General features: G+C 38.4%; 2 protein-coding genes across 2 annotated transcripts in view; one reads left to right on the top strand and one right to left on the bottom strand.

The window, feature by feature from the left end:
• LOC108748188 overlaps positions 1–19,778 on the bottom strand; it is a 99,961-nt gene extending 80,183 nt beyond the window's left edge. Inside the window, exon 1 of the mRNA XM_018486217.1 lies at positions 19,258–19,778. The gene's annotated coding sequence lies outside the window, so the exon portion shown is untranslated. The remainder of the gene's footprint in view (positions 1–19,257) is intronic.
• Positions 19,779–23,985: 4,207 nt separating this feature from the next.
• On the top strand, positions 23,986–24,827 carry LOC108748168 (protein crossbronx-like; the record flags this gene model as incomplete). Its single annotated transcript, XM_018486194.1, has 5 exons — positions 23,986–24,021; positions 24,123–24,223; positions 24,289–24,476; positions 24,563–24,731; positions 24,816–24,827. Coding segments are annotated over exons 3-5 (213 nt in total), but the record flags the coding sequence as incomplete, so codon positions are not given.
• Between the last annotated feature and the right edge of the window lies 1 nt (position 24,828).

The following is a 24,828-nucleotide window of genomic DNA, read 5'->3' as shown; positions in this document are numbered from 1 at the left end:
ACGAGCGACGTGGCGGCGAGTCGAGCAATCGGCGCCGCTCATAGCCGCGCGTAGTGCGATGTGAACGATCGTAATCGTCGGCGCGCAAGTACGCCTCTATTGTAATTGCGATATTAGGTGTAATCTCTCTTGCGTAACGTTGTTCCTTATATAGGACGAGCAAACAATGGTATAGATATCAAACAAACGCGATTTAATGCTTCGAAGCTATTACTGCTTTTGAACCGCCGCGCAAAGTAGGTTACATTTCCTCTGACAGATTTCTTTCATTTATTTTTTTTTTACAACTGCATTGCTGATTAAACGTATCGCATAATTAATAATAATTATACCAAGTATTATATTTTCAGACTGTTTTTTTTTTTTTCATTTTTAAATTTATTTCCATTTTGAGTTTAACACGAATTGTGTCACGGCGAAGAGATCAGAGATCAGCCGATCGGTAAAAAATGTTGGAGACTCACGTTAAAATGATAAAGAAAAAAAAGGAATAGGATGCAATTATGATGCATTATTATGAAAGCTGAGCCGTGCTTATGGGTGAGTTATTAATTCCCATTACGGTGAGTGTAGTATTAATTTAATGCAACGACTCTTTTTAATGAAAGTGCCCATGAATGAAGAGAGCCCATTTGAAATACTAGACGCTGCTGGTGTGTCTACTATAATTGCAATATTAGATGTAATTTCTCTTGCGTAACGTTATTTCTCATGTAGGACGCGCAAATAACGATAACGCCACAGATAAATGTAATTCGATGATTTATGAGAATTTATGAGCTCTTTCCGCCTGGAAATATTTGGATAGCTTCGTTCCAAACGTTTATTATTACTTCAGTTATATTTCACGTGCACTTACGCTTTCCATTTTGACTTAATATCTCTATAACTAAAAGCAATATGTCTCGTGTTGTCAAAGAATGACATGAATGATGAAAACAGTATCTTGTGGAACAACCAAAGTATTCAATCGTGTACTATCGCAATCTTACACCTCGAAAGGTTAAAGCGTCAATACGAATGTATCAATACTCCGTAATAACATCGGCATCTGTTGAAAGAACGCGGCTCACTTTCGCTCGGCCCGGGGTCCGACGCATATCGCGAATGGCGCGAGAAAACCTGCAATATAGGAACAAGAGAAAAAGAAAAAGAGAATGGATCGAGCACTCGTAACACCACTGTTCGAGTTCGCAATCGAAATCGCGTACTTAAGGAAGACGAAGACGACGACGACGACGACGACGACGACGACGACGACGACGACGACGACGACGACGACGACGACGACGATGGCAACGTGAAGAACCGGTCCCGATTTTCGCGTGAAAGGCAAAGCCAATCGGCACACGGGCAAACCCGAAAAGCGTTTGCGAGAAAATAAGAAATCGCGTTGCACGAGAAAACCACCGAGAGATTGATCGAGAGATTGACCAGCGATAAGAAAGAGAGAGAGAGAGAGAGAGAGAGAGAGAGAGAGAGAGACTCTTGGCAATTCGCGTTACGCACGATGCTCGCGATAATTTCGCGCGAGTCACCTCGTCGAGTCGACGAGCGGCGAGTTTGTTCATCGAGGAAGAAACGCGTTTCCGCTTTTTCCGACTAATGTGGTTATCGCGAGGAATTTCATACGGAAAAACAGCAGAAAAGAGGATATCTGCGCATTGTTTCGAAAGCTTTAGCTTTCAAGAAAAGCTTTCGGAGTAAAACGTAGAGAATAATTTGCTCCATCCGAATGGATGTCTCTATTATTATTTTATAATGGAATGCTTATTAAATAAAATTCTGAAATATCGGTACGTTAAGGTCAGGTCATACGTACTGAATATTTTTTATCCAAAAGAATGGACAACATAATAAAACAATATATTTTATCACAATACGAAATTTATGCTGGCAATTTGATTTTATAATAGTGCGAGATAAATTTATGTGCATCGATTCGTCTTCTATCTTATTATAACATAATGCCGTTCGATGATGTATTCAACAAAGTCTAAACCATCGAGATTCGATCTAGAGAATTGAACTTGAAATAAAAAATAAACGCAATCAATCTCTAACAATAGTAACATACGAGATTAGACGAGCTTATCTGGAGCTGCGCGAGCGAAGATCTATAGATTGTAAATCAGTAAGATATCAGTAGGAATCATTATGCAATGTGTACAATAGAGTCGCCAGGTGTAATGTAGGAAGCTGTTTCGTCACGGAATATGCGTTACATTGTACCTCACTAATCTTCCAGACTGACTGAATGAATCAGAATAGGCGTCTTGTCTTGTAGCTTCCAATTGTATTTCTTGAAGAATCTATCATTGGCTGTGAGACGACGCCTATTCAGATTTAAATACCGATGTAAAATGTTTACGATTACAATTCTCTATCATTTCGATATCACTGGAGTAATTAAATTATTACACATTCATACACGTTTTTCGTCCTACGAAATCTATTGGGTTAGATATTATCTTGTATCTCAATGCTAAATCTATTACAGACGTAACAACGCAATTGAACGAGCTTATTCTCGAGCTCGTTCGATTCCCCGGGTCAATCGATTGTAAATAGGATAAGATATCATTAAGAGTCATTACAGATATACAGAACCGGAACCTCAGGCACATATACCAGTGTCTACAGTCATAATTACAAGTAATCCATCACCATCTCGATATAATTGGAGTAATCAATTTATCCCTGCGTGCGCGTTCCTTAACTCCGGGAGAGCCATAAATCTAAATATTATCTCGCATTTCGTATGTGAAAATCTACCACGAATTTAAGCGCACAAAATCGAATGGGCTTAAATCGTTCCCGAGCGTTGCGTTAGGAGTGCGCGAGGTGGAATCCACTGCAGGTGCGGAGGAATCTCGGACTTCACAGCCAGCGGCGATCATTAAGATCACTTATAGGCTCGGATATCTCGATGGACGCGCGCGCGCGCGCGAGAGAGAGTCCATGGGAGATCGAGAGGTATCCGGAGAGGGCACCGCCTAGCCACCGTTCTTCCTCTCATCCCATCTCTCGTTCTCGCTTCACCGATTTAAAGTGGTGTACGAACCCTCCGGCCACGTTCTTCGTCGACGCGTCGATCTATAGATCGGAGAGAATATGTAACTCTTCCTCCCCTATGCTCGTTGTCCTCTCTTCCTCTTCCTTCGCTCGCGTAAAATAGGCTCTAAAATTGATCGCAATTGCTAAAGTCTACCGCGTAGAACCCAACTCTCTCTCTCTCTCTTTCTCTCTCGTTTTAGCGAGTGCAATGTAATTGGGAAAAGTGAGAGCGGGGAACAAATTGGTGGCAAATAACGTTTCCTCCTTTCCTTATATCTTTTCTTACACCGAGAACCGTAAAATGAGCTAAAATCGATCAGGTAGAACTCAACTATACCTAGATTATCTGAATCTAAAGTAAGAGTGGCAGGCAAATTGATGACCATTTACGTTCCTCCCTCTTATTACTATCACTATCGTTGCTAGAGACAGGGGGGAGAAAGAGCAATTTCTTCGTTTCCAATCGTCATTTTTACGCAGTCGAACTATTAGATACTTTCGAGAAGATTCACATTTTCTTCACTACAATCTAAGAGCTGCGTTTCTCGAACTGGAGATTAGCTTCGTTAAACATGTTACTCGTAGATCGCAAGACTACAGGTGGATAGAAGGAAGGTCACGCGCTATTATAATCCGTGATTGCTATCACCGATTAGACTTTCGATGGTTAGAACCGAAGGCGTAATTTCAAAGGAATCACGGACGATTCGTCCCGGGCCATGGTTTTCGGCTCGTTGCTCATGATCATTACTTTCGCTGACACACATTCCCATACACCACGTATTACATACACGTCGCGGGATGAGAGGAGAACAAAAGAGGTGGCGTGGCGTGGCGTGGCGAAGGGAGGTAAGAAGTATGTGCGTCGCGACGCACGCACATCATAATCGGACTAATCAGCTATGCCGGACACGTGGAGAGCGTGTGCGTTTTATATGGCGCAAGAACCGTACGAGAGGAACCGTCGTCGGAGATTAGGATCCGACCAAAACACATTACGTACGATCGCCCCGAGCCCGGAGGCACAATAGGCGTCGTACTAGGCGGCGGCTACGTGCGCAACGTCTTTGCTTACGGTATAGAGGAGATCTGATAGAGGTATAGAGAGAACGCCGCATGTACAGCACGTGAAGCACTTCACTTTCTACCTTTGTTCACCTTGCGCGCGAGAACGCCTCGCTGTGTGTAATTTGTGAACGCATCTCGCATATTTATGGACACCGTAAAACGGAACTGTTCCGCACAGCGATCGTACTTGAAGAAATGAATCACCTGGACGATGCTACGTTTCGTTCGGTATATACGGAAAAAACGACTTCGCTGAATCTCAAGTATTACAAAATTTAGCTATAAATACAGATCTAAAAATAATTTTGTTTCATCGTCAAAGTAATTACGCAGAAATCTCAAGCGTGACGAGCAATGCTGCAAAAAGATTTGACATTCTACCAACCAGTTTGAGTATCCTATACAATTATTTTTTTATGGTCCAACGAAATGATTTTCAGATCTGTATCTAGCTAAATTTTTAGATATGTATTTCAGCAAAACCATCCTTTCCTTGTAGATGCAAGAAGAAGATGGAGTCCAAGTTTAAAAAATTAGAGCCAATATTCATTAAGACATTACTCTTAAGATGATTTTAAAATAAGGACCGACTGTGAATATACCAGCTAATAGTCAGCTCTTACATTCGAGACTGTCTTAAATACAAAGTCTTGAGATATCGTAAACCAATCTCACACAGGCCGATGTTCACACACAGTCCGTTCTCATTTCAAGATCATCTCAAGTAACGTAGATTAAGATGCTAATACAAACTTTGCGATTGACTTGTGACATCTTCAAACTTAAGACGACATCTGAAATATAAGAACCGATATAAGACTGTGAATATTGGCCACAGAGTCGTACTAACATTTTCAAACATTACTTAAGACGATCTTGAAATGAGAACAAATTATGAATACTAACCACAGGCTGTATCAGCGTCTTAAGACATTACTTAAGACGGCCTTCGGTATAACAAGAACGGACAGTGAACACCTGCTTAGAACTTTCTTACATGAATCTATTGTCAGCGGAAACTCTCGCCCACGCTGCGCTTATAATACAATACGTCAATGCAGTGCACTTTATTGATGGCACGTAAACGTGAAGAAAAATGATAATTTTTAATAACGCGAAGGCGGATAAAGTTATAACACAATTTCTCGAATAATTGCTGCGTAAAGAGAAAATAATTACCGAGAGCCCAGAGCGCGAACACTCGCGCGCGGGTTAGGCACGCATGCATGCGGATACGCTCCGTTCTCCCTCTTCTTCACCTCCTCTTTCTCGCAGCTATTTGCTCGTAGCGCTCACGGGCCGTTTCAGCCCCCCGTGTGTTACGTGCCGGGATATGCACATATAATTACGCCTGTATACACGCGTAAGTTTTCTTCGACTCGCAGGAGCGATAATCATTTCTGCCGCGCGGCGCGGCCGAGGAGATTTTTTACGCCGCGGTCGGCGCGGCGAGCAACGCGAGCCACGTTTCCGCGCGATTCCATCTATGTATCCGCGGACGAATGCTCACGAAAGTATCTTTACACCCGGGACCATTAGTCTCCCTCCGAGTCTTCCTTTCCAACGGTAGGCCTACGTTTGCCTACCGTTTCCCCTCCTTTCCTTCGCCCATAACATTGTCCTTTTATTCAGCTTCCTCCTTTATTCGACTTCCTTGTTTCACGGCCGATCTCCGTACCTGTGTGTACCGATCGATTCGGTGAAATAATCGCGAATAAATGTCGATGCAAAAGGCGCAGCAGCATCAATGTAGGCGCGGCGGCAGCGCGTAATGCATTTATTTTTACTGCGTACGTGTACTCTGCGTGAATGCGTACACCCGAGGAATACACAACTAATACCCAACTAGTATCACCGCGTTAAATTCTTTCTATCGAAGAAAATTATTCGTACAAATTATTAGGCCTCAAAGTAACTTTCGAATGACACGTTAAAAACAGAGACCAGACGTCGGTTCCACTTCGAGATATTAATCGTAAGATGCTACGAGCATCTAATCTAAATTGAAACTCTAGCTAAAAAAAACAATCAGCGACGTGATCCGTGAGACGTCCGTGTATATACAGTCGATACGGAGCCGTCAATTTTCCGGTTGATAAAAAAGGAGATCGAATTCTGTGAAGCGAAAAATTGGCGCGACGAGTCCGCCAGCCGCGTTGTGAATTGCGATGTGCACAATGTACGCCAGTAATCATTCAATTGCGCAGGATTAATGACGGTGCGTTACGTAGCGTATTAATAAAACTGTTACGCATCACCGGTAAGCCTGGCTCGGCGCGATTTCTTCCACAAAACACAGCTGAGTTGAATCGCTGAGTTGATATCGGGAGGGCGGAACGGCACATTCTCGTCTGATTCTTCGGCTCCGCTTATATCGTTGGTAGGACGTGACGAGTTTGGAATAATTGCAGGAAGACGAGAAATACGAAACGCTGATCTTGAATTCACAGTCGATGCGCGCATACTACAGTGTCAAGTTATTACATTCGCATCGGCGTAATGTCGGAAGCATATCAATTGGTTATCCGGTTGAAACACTCGATCAACGACACTTGATACACTCGATCGAATTACTAGCCATATGATTTATAATTCTGCTGAAAAATCTAAAAATAATTTTGTTGGACCATCAAAATAATTACACTGGAATTTCAAGCAGTGCTAGAAAAATTTGACAAATTCTAGCAACCAATTTGAGTATCCTATGTAATTATTTTGACAGTCCAAGAAAATGATTTTCAGATACAGACCTGTATCTAATTTTAAATCCAGCAAAACCATCCTTTTCATGCGGAAAAAAATTCTTTTGCCAGAATACCTAAAAATTTAAGTAGAAAGGTGAGACCTGAAAATAATTTCTGTCGGTCTATCTTAAAATAATTGTAAGAAATTCAAGCATGACAGCAGTAACGCTGCAAAGAATTGTTACATTTCTAGCAGCCAGCTTGACCGTCCTACATTTCATTAATTTAATAATCTAACTAAATTATTTTCAGATGTGTATCTAGCTACATTTTTAGATACCTTTCAACAAAATCATTCTTCCCATGTAGTGTTATAATTTCCTAGTAATTAAAAAAAATGTAAGAAATAAGAAATGTACGCTTGGAATATTTTGCAGCGGATGAAATTTATTGTTACGAATGGTAGTCTTTTATGGTGTCAATTTAAATCAATTTTTCCCCCTGCTTTAAATATATCGCGGACAAAAGATCTTTTACAAGCTAAGATATAAACTCGTCTCTCGTTCCAGTAACATTTTATTGTACGACCGACTTTTTTTTTCTTTTGAATGAAATTCGAACGCTATTCACGAGGAACAAACGGAAATGAAATGGAGCTGAAATGCCTGTGACGTTGACGAGGCCAAAAGGACGCGGCGGCCGCTCGCACGCGCGCGCGTGCGTGCGTTACGCAACCGCATCGAGACCATAATGTTCAGCCTTGCAAAAAGGGGCCCGCTGGAATGCAGATCCTTTCAAAGGATAATCATTTCTCGGGAATACACACGGCACTACCGCTATTCAGGGTTCGATGAATATTGCATGGAAACCGTTCGAGCCGCGCGCCGGTGTTTAACGCTCGCGAACGACCGAGACATACGTCAAATATTAATCCTTAGAAATACCCGGCTTTCTTCGCTCCCACGTGCATCATCGCGCACGGGATATTTTACGATCTGTTATCGTAAACAAAAAGCGTATAGTTTCATTGGGAAATATTTCGCGATCGAGCGGAACTCTTTACAGTTAGATTGCCAAAGATTTTAGGGGACAAAAGCTTCATTTTTACACTCATTATTGTTACAATGTTGATACTAATATAAATGCATTTATATTACAGTTTTGAAAAACATATAATTCGCACCAAAAATAACTATAAACTACAGTTAAATTATAATAATTGCAATCATTTGTTTTCTCAGTGTAGCTCAGAAATATATCTTGAAATTATTTTTCAAATATAAATGTCACAAAATATGCTGAAGATTATATATTTCTACTTATTATACATATTATTGAAAAGAAAGACTGAATTGAAAATTTGTTGAAGAAATAAATTCTTAAAACAATGTTTAAGTCTAGTACAAGTATGCGATCTAATCTCGCCTTAAATTATTTCTCTAGCGAAGTGAATACGAATACGTAAGGCGAAAGGAACTACTCGTGTAATTTCGTTTTGAATAACCGCTCGTGCTCGGTCCCGGACCATTGGGAAACCACGCGATGTAAAGGAGGAAGAAAGGATTGACGCGGGCGGTGGGAAATGAGTTTTACCCTCTTACGTGGTACGAGAGCGCGAAGCGCGTGTCGCGCAATTTCCCTCGCGGCATGGATCCTGTTAACATCCGCCTTTCCATCGCCTCGCGATCAAATATGTACGAAGTCGGGGGGCTGGTTACACATCGGCATTTTTATTTACGTAAATCAAACGCATCGCCTTCTCGCCTTGTCCGACTTTCTCCTACGTAAATATCATGTACTATAGCTACTCGTATATTAGCTCGTTCAAGTAATATGAATGTTTTAAAACACGAATTTATGGCTTTCGATCGTCGGGAACCTTCAAATATTCTCATTAAAAAATTCTAATTCTATTTTCTTTTAACTTTTAGTATTATATTTAAATAGTAATATTTCATGCATTAAAAGTTACAGTTTAGAAGTTACAAACATTTGAAGCCAAAAATTTGGAAACACTTTTGAAAATTTACATTTTTGGAATTACTTGTTCAAGTATCTAAGTAACAAAGTTTTTTAACAATAATTATTTTAGATCCAATAACATTTATTTGCTAAAGAATTATTGTTAAAAACACTTTATTATAAATATCTGAACAAGTAATTCTCGAAAAAATACCAATATTTAATAAGTGTTTCGATCTGAAACATACATGGATGTTAAAAAAATAATAAAAATATTACGTGACATTTTTTTTAATTTGTTTACTCTTTTCAATTTCATTTAACGTAGTAGAAAAAAATTGTTCTCAAAATTGTAAAACAACTTGAAATGTCTCAAACGTATTGCTGGTACGAATGCGCACAGTGCGTAGCTACAAATACTTGGAAAAAAATCCAGTCAAGGCTCTCTAGGACAGAATATATTAGCCGCGATTTTTAGGCACCGCACGTTTCACGAAAGTTTACCGAGATCGCGTCTCAGTTAAGGTAGAGATTTACGATCTCTCCTGACCTACGGTCTTCAGAAGTCGTTTGCCCGCCTTAAAAAAGCGAGGCGTTAGCGGTCGGTACTTATTGGAAAGATAAACTGAGATACGGAAGAACCGTGAAACGTGCGACTTTTCTCTCAATGTCCAATTTCATCTTTGGTAATTATATATGTATATTAGGAGAGAGTGAACACACATGATAATGCGTACACATTACGAGAAAGTAACGAGTCTCGTTTTAAAAAAGTGACCTCTTCTGCTCGACTTGTAAATATTCAGAATTGGTGTTTCGAGGACCAGAGACTTGGTGGACGGTTATTAACACGTGCAATCGTTGCTTTCCATTTCCGCACAAATGCTATTGAATATTTCGCACGTACTTGTAAGCATCATTTGTTCTGGTTGAATATTTGATAGACAACAAGAATGACAACTCACTGCTTACAGCGTGTGAGCATGAAACGTACCCTGAGTCTAAAGCTATGCGAGTACTTCATATTTTTTACTCAAGTAATGATGTCACTACTTGCTTACTTTCATGATGTTATCACGTAACACAGGTTTGTAATCTTACTTTTAATGAGAGTTACGAGACTCGGTAAAGCACACGGTCTCGAGTTTATTCAGATTGTAGGCAAAAACACTGTTCAATCTCGCTCGTCAGAATGAAAAGGAAAGTGCATTCAACTGCGTTCAAAATGACGTCCCACATGAGAATTACCTGAGTTTTGACGTAAATGGAAAGCAATTTGTGTGCGTGCGTGCGTGTGTGTGTGTGTGCGTGTGCGTGTGCGTGTGAACTTACGTCCTACGGATGAAATTATGGAAAGTACAAAGTTACGGAATAGACGCCATCAAATTGCAGCACCGCAAACCACGTCTTCTGAAGTGATACTTGCGACTAACACAGTTGAAAATTTATGGATTTCTCCGAGATACGTGCGGTCGCGCCCAGAGTGCCGTCAACGGGCGTTAACTCGAAAGGATTAACGAGTGTGTCTTCGCGATCGCGTATAGCGGTGCTGCCGACATTGTATCTCAAATGAGCATTCCAAGGCGAGTCGGGCGCTTCGTAAATCAGAGTTCGAGAGGTTAAACGGGACTTCCGCGACGCTGCTCGTGTTCCTTCGTTGCCCCGCAGAAATGCACGCGGTGAGGAACACGCGCGGTAGTCGAAGATGGGCGAGGCAGGTGGAGAACGCGGCTCGAAAGATGAACGAAACCACGCGGCGGCAGAGAGAGAGAGAGAGAGAGAGAGGAGAGGCAAGTCGAGAAGAGCTCTCTCGCGGAGAGAGAACGAGCGGAGGACGTCGGTTGAGGAATGCTCGTGAAAGTCTCGAGCCATTGAGCACGACGAACGAGGCTCGCTATATCGCGCGCTCGCCATTCGCGCAGCCCTTATCTCCCCGAACCCCTTAACATTAGGTAAGAGTTTATGGCGGTCTGCACACGCCAAGGTCTCGTTTCCGCGTACCAAGGTTACCCAAACGGCAACCCAAACGAGATGAGGATTCGTGGAGATGCGGTATGGACTGATTTACTGTAACAATAACGGCCGAATGGATGCAAATCGCAAGTTTACAATTAATTAAAAACATAAGCCCTTTAACATAACATTTTAACACACTGAAAAAACTACAACACTGCACACCGAGTGCAGTTAAATGCAAATCAATTTACGTATATTTTTATTTTTCATTTTACATTAACGTAAATTAATGAACCCTTTTAATTAGATATTCTGCCTGTTGTCACAGTAACCTCATAACTTTAAAAGGATTAATTTATTAACACTGAAACTATGTAAACCGATTTGCGCTCAATTACATCAGTGTTGCACTAGTTTTTCCAGGATATAACATTCACGGAAAAAACGGTTTTATTCAAGTATCTAAAAATTTAGCTAAATATAGATTTAAAAATAATTTTATTGAATCATTAAAATAATTACGTAGAACGTTTGCTGATAATGCTGCAGAAAATTTAGATATTCTAGCAACTAATTTGAGCGTGCTACATAATTATTTTGATGGTTCAAACAAAATTATTTTCAGATCTGTATCTAGCTGAATTTTTAGGTATTTTAACAAAATTGTTCTTTCCATACAGTTTCCGATTAAATCATTTCCATAATTTTAATATTACCGTTTTTAACAAACCTATATTATGACAAAGTTCGTCGATGGCGAATTATTTAGAACGAAAACAGGCAACATTTTAAAAAGAGAAAAGGAGGAGAGAGAGGTATATGGCTTTCATCTCATTTTAATTCAGTTATCCATCTCATGAAGATGGTATCGATCACCTTTCGGAAGCAAGAGGCGCAATAATCGTTAACTTGAAACCTGGTTGACCCACAAAATCCAAAAGGTGAGAGCTGGAACGCCAAGTCAAACCACTCGGATGAGACTCTGACCTCTTACTCCTGTCCTGATAGCCACATATTAATTAATACGTCGCCTTACGCAGATAAATTGAGCCCTCACGCGTTACGATATTAACAGATGGTATATTTTTCATTGAGCTTTCTATTAGTAATATTTTTGAAATAATAATACCTAAATGTGTATGCACGGTGAATTATTCATAAAAGAACCTATCGAAAACTCTGTCTTGGCTTTTGGAGCTCCATATCGCTCCATATCGCTCCATTCAAAAGTAATACAATTAAAAAAGTGAACTAACTTATTTTATAAAAAATCGTCACACAATTAAAAAACGATGATTTTTTTAAGACTGATAATGTTAAGAATATACTCTTTTTGCCAATATCATTAATTTATCAAGTTAAAATATACTTTTCCCTTTTTCCGGAAAACTTAATTTTTTTATTAGAATTATGCACTTTTGAAGCGAGGTAACGATATTACCAATATTAATATAAAACTTGTTATATTTAAATGATGCAATCAGTATTACGTAACATTTTTTTATCAAAATAATGTTACGTCGATAGATTGCGACATGTAAATTTACACAATAAGCAAGTCAATCGTGCCACCATCGATTCCTGGACGGTGACACACGCAACTAATCTTTGACAAGTATCACTTTAGGTGCACAATCAGAGTCAGGTTCTCGTCGTCCATACGTAAAAGTCGGACGATGAAGACACAGCATAGGTTGCCATTTATTCGACCGTGCGCACACACTTGGTACCTTACTGATCTACACTTTACCGATTTACCATTCAGATATTCGTTCAGGTTCGGTTTATCAAGAATTCCAGCGTGCCGGAGTCATTGTCCCAGTTCTCCTAAATATTCTCCAACACGTTTCATTCGCAATTCAATTTTCACCTCACCTTTAACCCCCCTCCCCTCCCCCCCCCCCCAAGCCATCCTCCAGCACCGCTATGCGGCATCTCAGGAGCCTCCACGAATTCATTTCGTGTCGTTCACGAATCTATAATCGTACCTACATCGCTACGTTCTTCTTCACGTATCCAATTAATTCTGACGTTAACCGGTATATTTATAAACGCGGTGAATTCACGAAGCGCAGTTTATTACCCATTGATTTATTATATTGATTCACGTTACCTGGATTTATGATGCCTCTCAGGCATGCGTAAACTTTGAATATCAGGAATAATCAAATCGTTTTCGACTAAAATGAAGAATTGTACAATTTCGTAAGACGAACGAGTAAGACGTACGGCATGATGAGGTGATTAATGTACGAATAACATTCTTTCCTTCACGCGATGCAGTACAAGCGTAATTAAATGATAATAGTACATACACGACATAAAAAAGAACACCTACTGTTAAATTCATAATGTCGAATTATGCCTAATTTAAGTTATTGTTAATCACATCTATAGGTCGTCACATCTATAGTTCTGCCTAATATGTCGTTAATTAATTTGACTAATAAGGCTGAGTTGTTCCACCTATCGATAAACTTCAGCTCACTCTCTAATTCTCTTACTCTCTATACTCTTACTCTTGTACTCTTTTGTTTATCCATTAGATAAATTACCACATAGTTTATCCAAAGATGGAACAATCGATCCTTAAACAATGAAATTAAACTATTCAAAAAATGTAGTATCTATTAAATTCGACTCAAATTTTTACTTTATTATTTATCAAGTGCATAGGTTAATATAAATGATATTTTGACTAACCAGATTGATCTAAATTTTGATAAAAGTAAAAAAAAATAAAATATTATTTAACTTAAGAGATTGGATTATGCCAATGGCTTCTCTCTAAAAAAGTGTATTTCGTAACATTCCGACGAAACCACCATCGAATGACGTCTGCTAAATTAGGCGAGGTGTGAAAAAGGACACTCGTGAGTACGAGTAATGAATTTTGGGGGAGGAGGAAGAGAAAGGAGAGGGAGGGGGGGGGGCTGGGAAGATGAATTTCGGCGCGAGAACACGGCAGGTACCGTAACTTCGTGAAAAAGATGGCTATCGTGCGGCCGACCGACCGACAGAGATGTGGAGGGCGAGATGCGGATTCGGCACGACGGGAGGAGTGCAAATAAAGTTCACGATCGGCGCACGGACACGATGGTAGGCCACCGCCGAGTATTCTAACGGGGCAACGTCACGGGACGTTAACGTTCTACCAATGCGGAGGAGCTACCTTTCCGCGGTCATTTTCCATACTCTGTCGACCAGAGATCGCAGATCCGCGCATCGTTTCCGCGGCACGGTTCCGCCAAATAATCGGCGAATCGTGGTCGACTCGACTAGAGACCCTCTAATGAGAATCATGAACCGTGATATTTATTTGCAGGATAATAATTTTAACAAAATTACGACGAGAGGCAAGGACGTTTACATTTATTATTTCTTTCTCTTTCTCTTTCTGCTCTATCTTTTTCTTCATGACGAATCAATTAAAAGTGACTTTCTCAAGTCTAGATTCTTATTAAAGTGTCTTTAGATTCGATTAGAGCCGAATAAAAGAACTTATTGTCTCGTCAATAGACTAGATTAATTGTTTCTTTTTTCTGACATTTTTCCTAATTTGTTTTAAAACGTTGTACGGAGAATTGAGATGTATAATAATATAACATTTTCATGAGGTATCGCAATGAAAATTTATCGCGAATTATCCCAAAATCCCGGAGATGCCAAAATCTGTAATATAATTACTGACACTACTCTGTAAGATCTATTCAATTTATCTTAATTAAAAGGCACTAATTAATTTCCAAAATGACATAAATTCATTTAAAGAAAGGCATACTAAGTATATTTTAATAAATACTCTCTAAAACTTTTAGAGTGAATCTCATCATAAAGAGTGAAATCTCGCTCTTAAAGACTGAAAATTGAGCCACTCTCTTTCAAGACTGACATAATTGTTACTCTTTAGAGCGAGATTTCACTCCAAAGACTTTAAATAAGAATAATCCAAATTTGCACAAATGTACTTAACAGAAAATGAAATTGTTTCAAACGACATTTTTGACAAAAAAGATTTATAATGTGGATTCAATAGACTCACAATCAGTTTAGGAGGATTGAACAGGCTACCTGTCGGAGGAAGATAATTAACTAGCAACAGGGGGAGCGAGAATACTTCCGACTTAATTTATCGCCACCTCGGCGAGTGCGTACGGGGAAATAAATGCGGAATGGAAAATTCGCAGAATGCGACGAAGAGAAGGAAACGACACTTCAAAAGACGCAATAAGTCATAGCAGAATACAGCATTTATAGGCGTGCCACGCACAAGGGAATATAGCCTGTCTTATACGGAGATATAGCCGTGCGAAACTTTTCAACTGTCCGTCTGGAGCTACTTCTCGTTTAGTTATACCCCACGAAAGTTATAACATCTCCACCGACCGGTGCTCGTAAAAATCACGTATTGTATTTGGCTGCGAGCGGAAAGATGCGCTCATCTCCGTCCGGCATTGTTTTCCGCCTAAGAAAATATCGCCCGCCGAGCGAGCATTCTTTTGCTGAAAATATTCTTCTTTGCCTGAAAATATAATCGCGATCGCCTGTCTTCCACGCCGTGAAAGAGCTACAAAAAGAGACGAAGTAGCTTGACCAGATTTGCAAAATAATTCTACCATATTCAATGTAAAGTTCTATCGTCGAGTAATTCTATTTTCAACAGAATCATTCTCCGCTCTCGATTCCCAGTTACAATAAGGCAAGACACAAAAAGTTTCGAAAGTTCAAAGAAATTCTTGGAAAAAACTTTTTTGCAAACTAGCAATCTTGCCGCCATAATATTGCTGAAAGAAATCCGGTAATAATAATCCGCAGTTACTAGCGAATTAATAGTGAATTAATATAATAATTAAACTTCTGTAACAACTAAATTTCTTCAAGATAAGCTATAAAAAAAAAAGGGTCTTATTGGACCCTCGAAAATAATTCTGAAGCTGCGTATCTGATTTGAGTTCGAATATCTTTTTCGGGGTTAAACCGATCGTTAGCCTAAATGAGTAAAAATTTAGAACGTAGCGCAAAAAGTGGCGACTTTCCCACGTTTAAAGGCCCGTAAATCACAACGACAATCAGGCGCGCATTCTCATAACGCGATATGGTCGCAGTAATCGTCTTCTCGCAGAGGTTGATCACCCGGGGAATTATTATAGGTAAACAACTATTAATTTTCACCTAAGCGGCGACGCTACCAACGCGGCCATGAAAAATCCGGATCACGCGCAATGAAAATTCTCGATGCATTCCTTAGCCATGCACGCACGGACGTTCGCACGCGATATCGTCGTGTACGCATACGCCTGCATCTACAGATGCTCGTGAAAGATGCACATTGCGAACTTAGCGTATAACGAGCACGGCCATAACTAAACGCGGATCCGATCCGAATGGGCTGCCGATCCACGTTTCGGGATTTATAGTCACCGTGAACGATCAATGACTTGGCAGCGGATCGCGAGGATCGCCTGGACTTCGCATTCCTTTTCCCTTTTTCACTCTTTACTACGCTTCTCCAGTCTTTCTCTTTCGTTTTCTCGAACTTCTTCCTCTTTTCGACATCATAATTAAAAACTTCAAGTGATTCATCATTCGATAATTAAGCGCTCGCGATGCGATTAAAACGAGAGCGAATTATTTAGCGTGTGAAATATTTTGAAATATAACGATGTCTGCGCACATTCTTACATGAAATTATCATTATTAGTTTAGAAAGAGTGCTTAGAAAGAGTTTAGATAGTGATAGTTTGTATAATATCGTTCTCTTTTTCTTTAATAGTATCGAATTACAAACGTGAAAAAAAGTAAAAGATAATCCAAATCCTTCCAACTTAAATTGAGTTCGTCTAACAAATAAATTAATTACAATCACAATTAGTTCTTACAAATGATTTACAATCGAATGATTTTTCATGAAAAATAACTCAAATTGGGAATAATTTAATATTATGAATTTAATCATGTAAGCTCAGGGGAATACAAGTCAATGTCTATTACGTGTAAAATTAAAACAAGCTAATTTTATTGAATGAAATACGAAAGAGACACACTCTATTACATTCTATAGAATATAATATGAATGTGTTCCATCTACGTCTATTTAAAGAATAATTTAACGATAACGCAAAGTATCCGATGGATATTAACCTGATTACTGCGTATGAACGTATCGTGATACAATGTTTCGAAAGCAGGTTAACGTCACGCGAGATAGTCGAAAACTAATCGTGACGGACCCGGGACGTACGTAGACATCACCTGTGCTCTCATAAGTACGACACACATGCACGGCGATATATGTGGCGAAGGTACGAATGGAAATAGGGCGTGCAGTCCGTGCAACGCCGTGTCAACGAACCTACACGTGCCCATTGCACGTGCGAATGCCGCAATTTTCTCAACGAAATTGCTCACGACTCATAACCTATTTTTCGCAATTATAAATCGAAGGATTCGACGCAACATTGAATATGCTAATCTAAATTTAATTTTCTTCAAGATTAATCCCTTAAAAAAACGTGCATTAAATTGTACCCTTTTGATTGGTTCCGTTCAGCAGAATGTTTATTTTGCAACTGTTTGAAGTTTTCTTAATGATTGGATTATACTTTCAGATCTGAAAATGTAATTCAATCGGAATGAAGTAAAGTTCCAACAGTTGCAAAATAAACAGTCTGCTGAACGTAACCATACAGTAATTAAAACTGTACAACGTTTTTCTATTAAAATAGCACTTTTCATTCATGATGATTGCAATGAGAGGAAAGTGTTGGTATTTAAGATTATAATCGTATAATAAAATAATTATAATCAAGAGTTCCAGTTTTGCAGTTTTTATTCTACAACGTTAGTAATAATAATTATATTTACAATTATATTTACAAGTCTCCTTCTAGGCTAAAATGTGTGCTGAAGCGAATAAATTATTCTATTCTACTCTAATTACATTTGTAATTCTCTATGTACAAAAAATATAATAGTTGGTCCCGAAAACAACTATAAAAATGAAGCTAACTATAAATGATTTTACACAATTATAGTCACAGATATCGAACATTTTGCTCTCAATGTGTAACGTTTTTTTTCGAGATGCCCTTTATTTATCAAATTATTTCCAAATTCACAGTATTATATTTTAAGGCTAAATCTTTAATAAATTCAAAACTTTTCTTGAAAGATTAATATCGGCAGCGACAGATTCGTGAGACATAAACGTTTGTGAATAACAGTCGTGTTTGTAAATAGCTGCATATATAAATAGAGGAACGTGTTGTACATTAATATTAATGTCTACCGATCCTGTCGTTTTGATGTGCGCTAATATTATGACGGTAATAAAAATTCGCGCGTCCACCGCTGCGAAAATAAATCACTGCGGCGAAGTATATTATGACGCGCACTCGAATAACCGACAATTTGTCTATTCAAATTATTCCGGGTAAATGCCGCGCGTGTGGCATAGCATGTTAATTGTGTATCGTGTTATTTCAATACGCATTACTCATGCATTCACGCCGGCGCGCGCATAATTTATTTCCGAGCTTTAAGGTTTTAATCCTTTCGTTATTTAGAAACGTATGTACCTACCCACGTACCAACGTGTCTCGAATCGAAATACAGTGACTTTTACGGGGGAGAACATTAAATAAATGCGAAATAAATAATCTGACAAAATAAAAACGCGTGACGTATTTTAAATTCTCGTTAACCATTTTCGCTTTTATTGTCAAGTTTTTCTTTTTTAATCTAATGCCCGTTTCTATCAATGTAATAACTTTGATCTTTTTCATCTTTTTTTTCTAAAAATTAAAAAAGAATAAAGACTAAATTAAGCCGAGACCGAAGTTAATTGACAATGACGGAAATGGACATAAGATAAACTAGAACTGAAATTTTAATTGAAAGACAAAATTCCATAAGACCAAGTTTTTTCACGATCAACGCTAAATAATTTTATACACACTGACAAGATTGAAGCAATCGTTAATATTCTCTATTGCTTCATTTTTCTACATAAATTGTCATGTCCCATTTTTAGTGGGACACTTTGATACTTTTTGCTGAAATCGAGACAATCGACAGTCAATACAGCACAAAAGCTCGTAAACAACATTGCTGCAACGTTTGCAATATCACTGCAATAAAGCTCACCTCACGTTAGTATTAGAGACTAAAAATTGCAAATTGGAATATTAGAAGTCTGTTTTCTATGACTGAACTAGTGACACTAGTGTACACTTTTGGAACTTAAGGTGAGATAGATGTAGGTTCGATAATTGGCGAAAGCGAGAAAGAGAGTTCATCTAGTTGCATTCTAGTGCAATCTAGTGCAGAAATAGAAAACAAACCTTGGAATCGATCGCATCTAATGTCAGTATTTAAGTTGTCTTAAATATAAGAACCGAGTATGAACGCTTGAGATATTCAATTCGAAAGGGTTAAATCCTATCGCGTGAAGTTCGCTCCGATATCGTATATCGAACAGTCGGCCGATAAATGTCCTTCGAAAAATGTAAAAATCAGTGACTCAACTCACCGATAAATCCGCTCCTATAAATTGCTTCTTTTTCCCCACGACGTAGGTTGACTTTCGTCGCCGCCGGGCTGTCTCAGATGACGGTGAAGGAAGAGAACTGCGTTCCAGGAAGGGAATTTCCTCTCCTCGATGTGACGACACTCAAATCGAACTCGTGAACCCAGACTGTCCGCGGCTGGAGCACGGGAGATCACTGCACCGTCCGATGGAGCGAGAGAGAAAGAATAATACACTTTGCGCTCTCGATCGCGCGGGCGAGCGGCGAACGAACGACGGATGTAATGCACTGTCACCGATCACTGTCAATTGCCAAACGCGAGAACCCCTCCCCCCTCGTAGAAATTCTTCCGCGTTCCCGACGCGCGGCACGAACGGTACCACGTACCACGCGCGTCCGCAGCCTGCGACCACCTGCCGAACGCGGGCCGTGTTTACATCGCACGAGGGAGGGCGACGCGGCGGGGAAAGAGATGAGGAGGGCGCGACGAACGTGTAGTGTGTTGCGCTACCTGTCGCTTCGGCGTCTCACGGGCGAGTGCAGGCGAACGCTAGTCGCACAAACTCGCCGCGCCGAGCGACGCAACCGTAGACCGCGATTGGTGGGGATGGGTTGGTGCGCGCCGTGCCGTCTCTCCCCTCCACCTGCCCCGTCCCCTTCCCCGCCCCGCGCTACGGCGAGCCGCTCGCTCGTTTACCTCTCTCGCCGCGGAGAACGGTACACCTTTTTCCATTTCGCTCTTCTCTATCAGCCTCCCCCGCGGTTCCGTGGGGATCCTTCGCGCGCCACGACTTTTTCAGGGGGACGCAAGGACGGCTCTCTTCCGCGGGAAACGAGACTGATAACGCGAGGAGAGCCGGTCACGGCGCGCCCTGGAGCTCAATTCTTTACTCTACTCTTTAGTCTCTACCATGATGACCATGGCGGCTTAACTCCGTGTATTAGACTATTAGATTGAAAATTGAGATTGCTCGTTGGAAATTGGGAGTATTGGAACCGATCGATCAAAGCGAAGCGGGCAAACATGGAAATTATAGATCAGAGTAACTGATCATGTTACTTTCCCTTTGAGTAAAAACGTGAAAAATGGAAATTTTTGCCATCGAAGATAATGGAAGAAATTTTCACTTATTGCGTTTTTGTCCTGGAAAGAGTTATATGATCGCAATCTGGAACACTTTTCAATTTTTAATAGCAATTTCAGCCAATGACTTGCTGACTTTGGATCATCGCGTGCCAGACGAAAGAGTAATTTAAATCGTTTTTCGTCGTATATTACTGAATTAGAAATACTGTATTAGCCATACTATGAAAGATAAAAATATATTAATTATAAAAAAAGATCCATAAATACCGAATATAATGACATGATTTGATACTATTTAGATTTAATATTGTACAATCTTAATGCCAGTCAATAAAACAGAATACAGTAAAACGTATTTCATTCATATTTACAGGTGGAAAACGTCTCGTCACTATATAGTTCATTCGTAACAATCGTAATATTAATAACGATATTAGAGCAAATAAATGTGTCAAAATATCTATTCTTTGCTAATCCTAATTATGATAATAACAAACATTCTAATTGTAAATCTAATAATTCTTAATAAAAGCTAAAAAAGAAAATTATTACGTTCTTTATTACAGACATCGAATTTTTTATTAAGTTCTTAATTTCTACATATGAGAATCAATTCTCGTGGCGACGAAAATAATACACATCATTAATGTGTCAATCAATTTTGAAAAGATATTCAAACAGGCAGATAATTAAAACCAGTATCGAAAAGAATATCTTTTAATTATGTCTTGCTATAGAGATTTACATACTGGATTGAAAAATGGACTAGTCTATTAGTAAGATGCGAATAAAGCTGTAGTATAACAATGTGTAGTCTGCCTTTCAAGAAACAAATCACGACAATGTTTAAATGACAACAAAATAAATCATAAATGAAAAGATGACTTTTTGATAAAAGATATCTTTACATAAAGGATTAAAAATATATAAAGTAAAACGAAATAATATTTATGATAGATATTATATTCCCTATTAAGACGTCTTACACCTTTTTACTCCAACTTATTACGAGATAAATGCATCTCTCATTCCTAAAAAAATCGAACGATTTCTAATTAAATTTAATACTTATGAAATCAATTTATTCCTTCTGCAAGTGCCAATATTTAATCAAGTACTCTCGCTTTCACTCGCAGATGAAATACATTCTCGATACGACGCGAAAATGATAAACGTTATTAACTTGTTTATGGTATCGTTTTTAAAGGGCTACTCGTTTTCAAAGTACAATTAAATGATTATTAAGGTTGATACCGAAGAACATATGTTTTATATTTCATAATAATCGGGAGCGTGGTCGTGCGCAACGTGCACTTTACGAACAGAGAGACCGCCCGTGTCAGGTTTCGGTGGACGATCAGGAAATTACGGTGCCTCGGGCCTCCGCGCTCGACCGCCCCGTTTTTTCGTCGGTGCACTTAGCCGTGTGCAAAACCCAATCACGATCGATCCGAACGAACGATTTGGACGGACCACCGCGATACCGAGGAACGGACAGCCGGTTTTACGATTATTAAGGCCGAGAGAAATGTATAAAGAATAAAAAAGGAGAAAGAGCGAGTTGCCAATATAGGTAGCAATAAGATAATAGTCTGTCACACAAGAGCGTCGGACTTAGACTGCTTCAGAGGAAAATTATTAAAGACCACTGTGGTATTCGTTGAAGAGAGCTTACTATTTTGTGATTACTATTCCTAGAAATCCCAGGACTTTCCATTGTGGTTGATTGTGATGATAAGAATACGTGATTTCCAAAATAAGTATGCGCCGTATACCACTCAAATAGAACACAAAAATCATGTAATATCATAAGACATGACTCTAATTGTTAAAAGTTCGTTTTTAAGTATCAAACGATGTCATAATGATATCATTATGACTTAATTATGTCTTTGTATTCTATCTGAGTAAACGTTTTGAGACAGTATTCTTGTGTACTCACAAAATCACAGTAAAGGACTTAAAATGAATTTATAAAACTGCTGCTATAAATTATATGCATAAGTTAGAAGACTACGTACGGAAGTGGGTGAAACAATATAAAGAACAAAAAAAAATGTCGATTTTCCAGAGAGAGGAAAAACGCGAGGGACATCGGAGAAAGACGATAAAATCAAAAGTTATTTCGGCGAAAGTCTCTATTGATATTGCAACAAGGCCAAAAGTTGTTAGCCAAGGAAAGAGTGTGCAGTATAATGATCACTTTGAAGAGGCGGCTAAATAAGGTAAACATCTCTTAGCGGCGATGCCAAAATATTTTTTTAAACCAAAGCATATCGAAAAGCGACGTTTATGGATTATGCAAAAAAAATTGAATCGTGATTGGAGTAATTTAATTGTTATTGACACTTTGTACTTGTTTACTTATAATCTAAATGCTGAAAAGATGCTCGAAATCTATTGGCAAGCATTGTTAAAATAGATTAACAAATGATTTAAATCGGATAGTGAATCGTGGATACAGCAAGAGGATAATGACACCTCAGTCTGTGACTGCATATTTGTACTGAAAAGCCGCAATAATATTAGATTTTGAATTGGCTTGCACAATCGCCTGATGCGAATCCAATTGAAAATGTGTGGTCCATCATTAAGAGGAAGCTGCTTTAAGGAAAGCTTGTGTTCAATTTAAAGCAATTGCGATAAAAAAGAAAATCTTGTAGAAAGTATACGATATCCGAATTCTCGACAGTAATGGAGATTGAACGACTTACTAAGTAAATGAGTAATAAAAAGATTTTTAATGCATTTCAAATCAATCTATAAATTTCTATAAATTTCTTCTATCTATAAATTTCTCGAAACTAATAATTTTGCTTTCAGATAAGCATGCAGACGACACTCTTGTATGTAACAGACGAATGTAATTGCCATGTCAGATTCGAAAGTTATAAAAAAAATGTATCGGCAATACTCGGCTTCTGTATAAAGTCTATTATTGAAACTTTTATTTATTTAAATATTTAAATTAATATTTATTTCTATTATAACTACTTACTTTCTTGAATTTTTTGTTCTTTTCGAGAATTAAGCACAAACCTAAAATTTATAAAATTTATACTTAATTTACAATTCATTTTTTTTCATCCACGCATTTCATGAATTGAAGAAACATTTGCAACAGATTGCGCGTAAAGATGAATGTATTTATTAATTTATTTTATCATATACAGAAATATTTTTGAGTAAAATAACAGTAAGATTGTGCCATCTAACGGCATTGAATACTCGTAAGACACATCAAATTATATAGTGGCACCAACTAGCGGCATCGAATCCAAATCATTACTTCAAATTGGGTAGTCGATAAATTTGTTATATATTCAGAAATGTTTTATAATGAATAATTATATATAAAATATATCCATTTATATACAGTTATATAAAATTGTATATAATTTTATATAATATATAATATATAAAACATTTTTTTCCGGGGTACTATTAAAAAGGGTGAAGTTTTTACCTATATATATTTGCAATTTCCAAGCCGTTGAGTAAAGTTGGAATTCTTCTAATTGTAAGCAAATTATATTCAATTTAGAGTTGTAAAGAAATTTTATATGAATAAAAACGAATCAACTTTCTTTCTATTGAAATGTTAGTATGTTTTTGATAGGTGTAAACCTATTTTATAGGTCTTGCTCTTCCCGATTACGACTTGTATAATGGTTCTGATGTAAATATATCTATACTATATCTTTTGCCTATTTCACTTTAATGTAGTTAAACTAGCGATTGTAAAAAGTTCTAATACTTTATCTTCACATTTTGTCACAGTATGGTTTGGTGTACAATTCATTCGGCAAGGAATCTACAAAGGCGGAGTTTTTAGATTCACCATTACACTGCCTCCTAACTTTCCACTTGGAGATTGTCCTGTAAGAATACTGACTCGCAGATAATCAATTTTACGTATAGTTTTTTTCATTCAAATGTGTTTTAGAAAGTTGTGTTTGAAACTCAAATATTTCATCCATTAATAAATCCAGAAAGTGGAGAATTGTGCACATCATGGGGCTTCTCGGAATGGAGAAGAAATAACAGAATTTGGTAATTATTACAGTATATCAATAAGATATTCACTAAACTAGACGCGAAAATGACTTCAATAAACGAGGAGGCGTCTAGCTTGTAAGTATATTTGTCCTTAAAGGAAACGTGAAAATAATGTATCATCCAGGATACCTACATGTTTGAATTAATCGGCGATATTGCAGATATGAAAATAATTTTGAAGCTTTTCAAGATCGTGTAAAAGCGTGCGTAAAGGAAAGCGTAAATCAAGTATTTAACTCACCTACCATGGATGATCCACATTATATTACATTTAATCCATATGTGAAAGAAGTACACGACCCCATTAAACAAGAGATTTACGAATCAAAAGTAAATAAGTATTTGGGTATATCACTTTCATTGCGATAAAACACATTAAGTTTACATATTTGATCAATTTATCGCACTTTGCAGGACGAAGAAGAAA

This window comes from Trachymyrmex septentrionalis, unplaced genomic scaffold (genome assembly GCF_001594115.1).
Source record: "Trachymyrmex septentrionalis isolate Tsep2-gDNA-1 unplaced genomic scaffold, Tsep1.0 scaffold213, whole genome shotgun sequence".
NCBI lineage: Eukaryota > Metazoa > Arthropoda > Insecta > Hymenoptera > Formicidae > Trachymyrmex > Trachymyrmex septentrionalis.
Note: the sequence above shows the minus strand (reverse complement) of the source record. Positions and strands in the feature narration are given on the sequence as shown.